Source organism: Chiloscyllium plagiosum, chromosome 14 (assembly GCF_004010195.1).
Source record: "Chiloscyllium plagiosum isolate BGI_BamShark_2017 chromosome 14, ASM401019v2, whole genome shotgun sequence".
In the NCBI taxonomy this organism is placed as follows: Eukaryota; Metazoa; Chordata; class Chondrichthyes; order Orectolobiformes; family Hemiscylliidae; genus Chiloscyllium; species Chiloscyllium plagiosum.
In genome coordinates this window covers 37,008,594-37,018,839 of record NC_057723.1, presented here as the reverse complement: position 1 = coordinate 37,018,839, position 10,246 = coordinate 37,008,594, and the positions used below count along the sequence as shown (strand labels likewise).

The following is a 10,246-nucleotide window of genomic DNA, read 5'->3' as shown; positions in this document are numbered from 1 at the left end:
CTTCTAGATCGCGATGGTATAAATAAACATGTCAATGTATCCTGAGTCGAAGCCTACGCCAGAGCAGCACATGTTCCCTTATTTATTTATTGTGAGTTTAATTATTGTCGCAGGGTCATGTATTCTGGTGATGTTTAGAGGATGTGAGATCTAGCACAACCTTTCACCATTACTGTTTATTATTGTTTTACTTAGAAAATTAGAGATACTTTGGGCTCAGCTGATTGTCCCGAACATACCATTTTCTATTGTCTCTTCAAAGTTGTTCCACGTTTTTATAATGATTGTGGTTTTCATGCGGTTTCCTGTTTAGTGTAGCGTGGGCGGGGTCAGTTGGCTTTGCATAAGTAAATATCCAAGATCTGGGAGAGGGAATGAGAGGTGGGGAACTTATTGCAGCATTTACTCTAAATGTTGGCTAATCACAGACATGTTGTTTATTGTCAGGACTTGATTCACATTTCAATTTTTTTTTCTGTTTTAAATACTGCATTACTGGTTTTAATGAGCAGGGGAGAATATAAACGACTGCCACACCGAAATAGAACAGAGAAGCGTGAGGAATTTACGCGAAGTGTGTGAACACTTGATATTGCAGAATTCGTTCAATTCCGGATTATTCTGTTTTCGACAAAACTTGATTAATTTTGGTTGGCTTTTATTTTAATGCTGATATATACTCGCCTTCACAAGTGGCGTTGCTAAGTTCTGTAAGATGGGCAAGAATGATCAGTCACCTAAAGCTGGGAAAATCGAAAAAACGATGCTAACGTCAAAACCTATAAATTGTTTAAGGACACTGCCAACAGTAGTCAGTTTATTGCTATCAGTCGTTTCTGTTGTGTTTTGCCTGTTTCTCAATGTTAAAACTGCGAGATTGCAAGATAGAGTAAAGCTGTTGGAAAATCAAAAAGGAAGATTTTCGTTGCAAGCAGTGCGGGAGATTTTATGGGACGATGCAAATTTACTGCCCTTACTACAGAAAAGAATCGACGAACTTCAAGAGGTAAATAATTATATTCTATAGAGTGACTGATAGTGTAGCAAATATATCTACTTACCGAGACTTGGGTTACAACCAGATTTCTGCCTTAAAGTAAGGATTTTTCAAACATTCTTTTTCTCACTTTCTGCCACATTTGCACTTTCAATGAAACAAAATCCACTGTACGCTTCATTGAGTATATCGTTACTGTGTACATAATTGTCATCGCTTGATAATCTAGTTTGTCATTTTCATTGATGTTTAACTTACATTTGTCCTGCACCTAATTCATGAGACTGTCATCTTGTCTCAGTAAGATTTGTTAAAACAAAATTAAGTACTGAAAGTAAATAAAACAGTTTTTCTATGATACTTTGTTTCACACATTTATATTTTCCAATCCTATTAAAAGGTTAACATTTTGTGTAAATATTTCGGTAAGAATCCTTGTTAGAGAACCTTGTTGACATTTTTAGCAATTAGAGAAGCATACCCTCATCACTTTGCTATATTTTGAGAATGAACTATTAGCTTTACAATAATTTGTTGACCATACCAATTCTGTCATCACATAATAGATTCCTATAGAGGTTAGGGACAAGCAGCAGAATGCACAGTAAACTGGCTGCAAAGCAGAAAACAGACTTGTGTAAGGCAGGAAGTAGCCTTACACAAGATTTGAAACAACCAAAATTGTTCTTCATTTCCTTTAAACAATTCAGACTTAAGAATTAAACTTGTGGAAGTACAGAAGTTGCATTGTGGTGTGCCATTAATACCATGGAAGACTGACAAAATAACTTGCCAAATAGCCATGTAAATGGAAAGTTACTCTCGATGTAGAACAAGTTATTACATTTGTTTGGAGGTGAGGAAAGAAAGTTAAACAATTCAGACTTAAGAATTAAACTTGTGGAAGTACAGAAGTTACATTGTGGTGTGCCATTAATACCATGGAAGACTGACAAAATACACTTGCCAAATAGCCATGTAAATGGAAAGTTACTCTCGATGTAGAACAAGTTATTACATTTGTTTGGAGGTGAGGAAAGAAAGAGGCCACTAACTCCTCCAACAACAGCCATTTAAATGGGCTAACAGAACAAAATGACTTGAGGGTAAATTCACAAATTAATTAAGAATGCAGGATAACAAAGCAATAGTTATTGCCAATTTCTCAAGTAAAAAAAATTAAAATCAGAAGTTATGTTAAACCTGCACTGACATGTTATTAAATCACACATGGGTTGATTTGTCCAGTTCCGCTTTCCATGTTAGGAAACGATTTAAAATTCATTTTTGGTGAGACACCCACTTAAGGATAGAGATCCAGGATTTTGATCTAGTGACAATGAAAGAATGAGTATTCTGAAGTCAGGGTGGGAGTTTTTTGGAGGGAAACTTGCATGGAAAGAGCCATGGAATTGTTCAGGACAAAAACAGACCCTTTGGTCAAACCCATCTGTGCCAACCAGCTTCTAAATTTATCTTGTCCCATTTGCCCATATCCTTCTCCATTCCCTTGCTGCCGCAAGAGGTGTAAAACCTGTGCCCCAGTAAAACCTTCACTCCATCCAAGGCCTCAAAGGCCCTTATCACATCCGGTAGAGATTTTCCTGCACATCCACCCACCTCATGTACTGTGTCTGTTGCCCTTGATATGGTCTCCTCTACTTTGGGGAGACAGAATGTCAATTCTTGGAGCATTTAAAGGAACGCCTCTGGGACAAGCACCCAACAATCCCACCACCTTGTGGCCGACTACTTCAACTCCCCCTTGCACTCAGGTAAGGGTACGCAAGTCGGCCTCGTCCACCGCCAAATCCATGCCTGGAGGAAGAACGCTTCATCTTCCGTCTTGAGACCCTCTGACCAGACGGCATCAACTTCGACTAGTTTACAAATCTCACCTCATCCCAGATTCAACCCCTATTGCTCTATCCTACCTGGCCATCTTCCTTCCCACCTATCTGCTTCACCCTCCCCAGTAGCCTATCACAATCACCTCCACCTGTATATCCCTATCACCTTCCCAGCCCTAACCATACCCTCCTATTTATCTCTCAGATCCCTTTTCTTCCCCCGACACCCCACACATTCCTAATGAAGGGCTTATGCCTGAAACGTTGACTCTCCTGCTCCTCAGAAGCTGCCTGACATGCTTTGCTTTGCCAATATCACAACATTTGACCCTGACTATCCAGAATATGCAGTCCTCACTTTCTCTCAGCAGAAAGATATTTGACTGACAATGAAATTGAGTTATTTGGAGGTTCTGTTAATGTGGAGTTGAGTCCACAAATAGCCTTTGCTGAATGGTGAAACAAACTCACTGCCAAATGGCTTACTCCTGCTCCCAATCCAAATGTTCTTGTGTATTTTCTGGTCTCACCACCCATGTTACTTAATCTTAAATTAAATATATTGGCCTGTTTCATCTGGCATAAATCAGTTTCATCATTAAGATTATTCGTCTTGCAATAAGGCAAAACCAGGGACCATAAATGTATGAGAACCACTAATAATTCAATGAATTTGGAACAAACGTTTTACTCAGAATCTGGACTTGCTACTTTATGGATGATCGAAATGGTGAGAACAGATGCATTTAAAGGAAGTTAAATCTGTACATGAGGAAAGGAATGGATGAATATGTTGATTGTAGTGATTGTAACGAAGTCAACCAGGTAGAATGAGTTCCCTGATTGGGGCTGTTAATCTGGTCCAATCAGGGAGCCCTGGCTGACAGATATAAACTTGAGTGTCGCACCTTGTGTCTTTCACAATATCTCACACCTACACACACACAACATGGGTAAAAAATAGGAAAAAGAAACATGAGTGTCAGACATCCTGTTCACTCCGAAAGCTGGAATAAATAACTAAATAAATAAATAAATAAATAAATAAACACAAGTGTCATAGGTTCTGTTCACTCTGAAGAAGATGGACCAGTCTCCAGTACTATGCACATGTACATAAAGGGTGACTTGGTGATGAGATACTAGTATTTGTGGCATTAGTTCATTAATTGTGAAATTAACTAACATGCTCTAGGGGCATCTTCTCTCATAATAGATTTGTTGAATTGAATGTCTGTATTGTCAATCCTTATGTAATATAGTGCCCAAGTATTGGCAAGTATAGTACATGTAAAATCAGAATAATTTTGTTCAGAAAATACAACAGGTAATTCATGTTATCATAGTTTCTGGGCAGTCAATCTTTGTTCCAAATGTTTCCTTAGTTAAAACAAATTGTTGAAATTACTACACAGTTGTACTGATAAAACCAAAAAATATTTTGGAACCAAATGCTCTGAGATCTCCCGATGTATTTTAATTAACATATGTATTCAATAAAGCGGTAACATATTTAATGAAATACAAAGCTTGACATAAGAATGATATGGTAAGAGCTGGTCTGTTTCTAACTAGCAAAATTGAACATGCAACAGATGATTATTTTCCTGAGCATGATTATGGGCTTAACCTCAGAAGTTCAGATTAACATAGTTCTGCCTTAGGAATTTGACAATGTCTTGAATCCTGATTCAGTCTTCAGACCTGAGCATGTTAAACTGTTTTAAACTTTGCTATGTGAGTGCAAGGTTTAATTTTAAATAGCTACATTAACAATAATATGAACCACTTCCACTGAAATCATTTTCATTATATATTGTTTTAACAACAGCATTCCCCAAGTATAACACAATGAGTAAATCATTTTCAATATACCAAAAAGGCTTTTCTACTTTTTAGCATAATCATTTATAATTGGAAAAACATTTAAAATGATTTTGAAATTGTTGTAAAGAAAATGAACAAAGTCTGGCATCAAATAATGCTGCCAGAGGTATTATCGTGCCAAATGCTAGCAGTAAGCAGTTAACAATTTAGACTCCTGTACAAAAAAAGAGATTATTTGTGCCAGTAGTAAGACATAAGAAAAAAAATCATTCAGCCTCTAAATGAATGAGTGTGTCAACTGAAAGGAAAGAAAAATGAAGGATAAGTAAAACCAAATATGGAAAATGAAGTAATCATAGGAACGTGTTGAAATGGTTAAAAATAATACAGGAGGTGTAACTGGAAGTTGATAAGTATATTTAAGATGTTGAACACAAAAATGAAAAAGCTTAATGCTAGCTTACAAATAGTTGTCAAACACGTTAGAGTCTTTGAGGTTATAAATAATTGCAAAAATGAAGCAGATACAATAAATGTTTGAAATATCAAACAAGTATTTTCTAGAAATATTCACTAAAGGGACTATAATTAATTTTCTACCCAACAAACCTCATGTCAAAAGGATTTGGATATTAATAATTTCTGGCTCATTAATATGTTGGAAATCATTTCAAGAATTGTAAAGTGTTACAAACTCCTTGTAGACCAATTACTTTAAAAAGAAATTTGAATTTTCAGCTAAAGGGTTGAAGAGAAAACATCTCATATTTTTATGGAAACAAAAGAATAAAAGCAACAGTCCAGATCTTCCATACGGTTGGACAGAAAAAAAGAGCCACTTTTATCGCAGGTGGGATTTGGGACAGGAACCTTTTTCAGCTGAAATAGTCTTGTCTGAGACAAGAACCCTTACAGCCAGCAGCAGAGTGGGTCAAAGTTGAAAACATGGCCTCCTTTTTATTTTTGATACCATCTGCCACATTCCAAGATTCAAAAATTCCAAAGCCACTTTGATAGATGCTGAGATAAGGTGTGTCAGGTAAGTGGGAGTGTGAGTAGAGTGTCAACTGGGTGAGGGGCAGGGTGACAGATGGGTGGGGAGTAGGGTGACAGGTAAGTTGATGAGTGTTTAGGATAAGTTAAGGGGAGTCATCTTGGGAATTGGGAGTTTGGGAGGAGTTAGTTCAGAGTGGTAAAGTTTGGGATGGGGGCAACAGTTGTTGACTATAAGGAGTTTTAAGTTTGAGGGGCTGGGATGTACTTGGGGCCAGAACATTTGGGTCTGGACCAAGCGCTGAATCAGTAGGAGAGAGTCTGATTGGTCTGAATGGAAGAGATGAAGACCCTGGTCAAGCCTGGAATAGGGAGACTTTAGATTTGGGCTGGAGTGCAATGACGTGGGAGAGGAGAATTCAGCATCCAGGGAGGGTGCCAGTGTGAGTATTGGAGTGGAATGCAGTGGTGATTTGGGTGGAGATGTGAGGGGGTTCAGTTTTATAGTTAGCCAGGGGTTCGAGCATGTTTTACTTCCTCTAACCTTTTCTGGATATCTATTGAGACAAGACTGTTGGAACTCCCCAAAGTCTCCAACTACACCTCTGAGCTGGGGACGTTTTCAGGGGGGTCAAGCTAATGGATAATTATTTTATTGGAAGATTTGAACTTCCTTGGCATGAGTTCCCATCCCCACATTCCTGCATGATGAACCTTAGTATCTTGCAGCCAATAGTTCCTCTTTCTTACTTAAATCTTTATAGATTAATTTTGTCGGAAAGTTTTCAGGGCTAGGCCCTTGCTTCTCTCAATCTCTTCTCTGTAGCAGCATGAATTGTATGAGCCTTGTATATAGATACAAATGCTGATTAGCTATGCTTGAGATCCCAACTCTGTCTTATCTTGGAAGCAAATGGACAATGTAAAACAATATTGTATAAAAAGCCAGTATTATCTACACTTTTCTAGGACTTTGAAAATTCCCATTCTACCAACTGTTTTCACATAGGCTGCTACCAATGTCTCCAAGTCTAAACACCTTTCACTTATTCGCAGTTTAAAAAATCTGGACCCCTTTTTAATTTCTAACAATGAAGGCATCCAGACTTGCTGTGAGGCAGACTTTATCCACTTCAATTTAAGGGCACAGTAACAAACAATTATATAAACTTTGTAATTGTAAAAATGGCCCACATGGTATATGCAGAAATATCGGAATTGTTAGAAAAAAAGAACAGCATCTGTCTATTTTGCCTTCTACTATTACTGTATAATGACTGTTATAATTAGTCAACAGCTTTATTACAATCAATCATGATCAATGAACTTATAACAGACCTAGAAATAAGGTCAGAAAATCATCAGTCATGGAAATTTTGGGCCCTGCACTACAGGTCCAAGATTGCATGTTTCACCCAATAAGGATATACTTACCAAAGGACAGATTTGCAGTTACATACATATAATCTATCCATTCTCTATAATTAGATAGAAATCTACCCAATTTGGAGTAAAATGCATCAATACATGAAATACTCTTAACATTCATGTTCAATACATTTGTTACTCACCCTTGTGTCTAGAATTTATGTTGATTTATCAGTCTTCAAGTGCAGGCCATGTCCTCTGATTCTTTTTTTCTGGTTAAAATAATGGAGCTCATACACCCCTTATCAAAGGGAAAGGTGAAGTTCCCATAGATCCACTGTTTCATAGAGAGAGATGACTGATTTGTGAGTCACCATCTCTCCAGTGAGGAGCAAAGTTGAGAAGGCAGAACCTTCTAGTGGCCTCAGCTGGTGTGGGAAATGAACTTGTGTTGTGGGTGTCACTCTGCAGTACGGACTAACCGACCAGCAAACTGAGCTAACTGTACTACTCAAAATTGATGTGACAGGGTTGTTTACTTATGGCATTTGTTAACATTGTCAATAGCATACTGTTTTGCTGTTTCCTATGCTTGATTAAGTTGTTTTCGGGTATGCATGGTACTTCTGAATGCTCACTTACTCTTTGTTGAGGCAAATTAGTTTTCAACCTTGATCGTAATGGTCATGTAAGCAATATAAAGGACAACAAGGTCATGAAGTGTGGTGGAATTCTGCTGCAGTTGATGATCCATGGATAATCAGTTTTGTACTGCTCGGTCTGTTCTTAATATATCCCAGCAGTAGTGTCAATTTTGATGCAAGCCACCCAGTGAGACAGAAAACCAAGATGTCTTCCTTTATAGGTAAAGTTTCTTGACTACCCATCTTACAGTTGCTTCCATACACATATTACAGGTGCTCCATTTATCACTTGTATTTTCACAATTAATAGCCACCTTTTTCTTTTTCTTAAATAGTTCCTTTTTCTTAACTTGAAATAAAAACATTCAGACTTGTAACAATATGATTAACCAGACATTTACATAGTTCCACTGAATATGGAGACACATTCTCACTGTAAAGAGAAGATTTAATAATGGTGAAGTTTAAATATTTTCTCACTACCTGTTCAAACCTAGGACAACTTAGAACATAGAACATAGAAAAATACAGCGCAGTACAGGCCCTTTGGCCCTCGATGTTGCGCCGATCCAAGCCCACCTAACCTACACTAGCCCACTATCCTCTATATGCCTATCCAATGCCTTTTTAAATGCCCATAAAGAGGGAGAGTCCACCACTGCTACTGGCAGGGCATTCCATGAACTCACGACTCGCTGAGTAAAGAATCTACCCCTAACATCTGTCCTGTACCTACCACCCCTTAATTTAAAGCTATCCCCCCTCGTAATTGGCGACCAAAACTGCACACAATACTCCAGATGCGGCCACACCAGAGTCTTATACAACTGCAACATGACCTCAGGGCTCCGGAACTCAATTCCTCTACCAATAAAAGCCAGTATGCCATATGCCTTCTTCACCGCACTATTTACCTGGGTGGTAACTTTTAGAGATCTGTGTACATGGACACCAAGATCCCTCTGCTCATCCACACTACCAAGTATCCGACCATTAGCCCAGTACCCCGTCTTCTGTAAACTGATTCACCAGTTTACAGAAGGCAGCAGTAAATAGTGGTGAATAGGAGGTAATTTTGCCCATCTTTAGGCCATGAGACTTTATGATTTAAAATCATTGTTGAGAGCCACAGTCACTTAACTGTATGCCACTGTACTGTCAAATCTAGGGTGATCTTTGCTGATGGGAGCTTTTGACCCTACCTAAAAAGTATGACTATGGCAGTTTCCGTCTATTAATGGAAATAATTTAATTTTTAAAAAATATATTATTTAATAGTTTTTCTTTTGCCAATGTTCTTTCCCAACTTCTGAAGGCCTAATCTTCTACATTGTTGCATGAGAGTTGCCAGTAAGATTTTATAGCATGTAGGACTGTGTCTAATCTTCCTGGCAGCCAAGTGAATAGGGCCCTAACTATCTGCTCAGTACAAGCTTGATGCTGAGATAGGATACTTTAAAAATCTTCCTGCATGATAACAGTACCAAGATAAAATCATCACTCGCATGTCGCAAAATGTCAAAGGGCCTAAATCCGCTGTTTTGGCTCCATGTGCTGCCCAGTTTACAGGTTATCCTGGAAAGGGAAGATGTCTCAAAAATTTGATTAACAGATGAAAGCAGCAGTCTTATGCTGTCATGAAGTAATTCTTAAATAACAAGATGCTGGCATTAAGCTAAAAAGGCATTTTCCTACGCAACCAATAAGTGGTGTAATACAAGTTCCAGTGAAAGTGTGATGCTACGTATATAGGCCATACATCCCATTGATTGTACTATATCAAACAATACATCCTGTTGACCATTCACAGTGAACAGTAGGCCATTCGTGCTCGACCAGCTGGTATTTGCAAGTCTTCGAACAGTACACCCACCATCAGATGTTATTCTGCTGTTGCAAATCATTTTATTAAATAATAATTCAGTCTGCTTAGAGTTAAACCAGAAACAGTTTTAGATCATGAGCTGGCAGAGTGATGCATTTGTGTGTGCTAAAAGCTACATGCATAAACACTCAGGACCATATAGAGTCATAGAGTCATAGAGATGTACAGCACGGAAACAGACCCTTCGGTCCAACCTGTCCACGCCGACCAGATATCCCAACCCAATCTAGTCCCACTTGCCAGCACCCGGCCCATATCCCTCCAAATGCTTCCTATTCATATACCCATCCAAATGCCTCTTAAATGTTGCAATTGTACCAGCCTCCACCACATCCTCTGGCAGCTCATTCCATACAAGTACCATCCTTTGCGTGAAAAGGTTGCCCCTTAGGTCTCTTTTATATCTTTCCCCTCTCACCCTAAACCTATGTCCTCTAGTTCTGGACTCCCCGATCCCAGGGAAAAGACTTTGTCTATTTACTCTATCCATGCCCATCATAATTTTGTAAACCTCTATAAGGTCACCCCTCAGCCTCCAACGCTCCAGGGAAAACAGCCCCAGCCTGTTAAGTCTCTCCCTACAGCTCAAATCCTCCAATCCTGGCAACACCCTTGTAAAACTTTTCTGAACCCTTTCAAGTTTCACAACATCTTTCCGATAGGAAGGAGACCAGAATTGCAC

General features: G+C 38.6%; 1 protein-coding gene across 3 annotated transcripts in view; it reads left to right on the top strand.

Annotated features, from left to right (window-relative positions):
* Nucleotides 1-485: 485 nt before the first annotated feature.
* The window catches only part of LOC122556638 (collagen alpha-1(XXIII) chain-like), a 229,667-nt gene continuing 219,906 nt past the window's right edge, over nt 486-10,246 (top strand). For 2 of the 3 annotated variants that reach the window (XM_043703583.1, XM_043703582.1), the window contains exon 1: nt 487-1,006. In XM_043703583.1, the coding sequence (XP_043559518.1) occupies nt 716-1,006 (291 nt within the window). In that variant the 5' untranslated portion in view covers nt 487-715. Of the gene's footprint in view, nt 1,007-10,246 lie in introns of all 3 variants that reach the window. The other variant, XM_043703584.1, reaches the window with a different exon arrangement.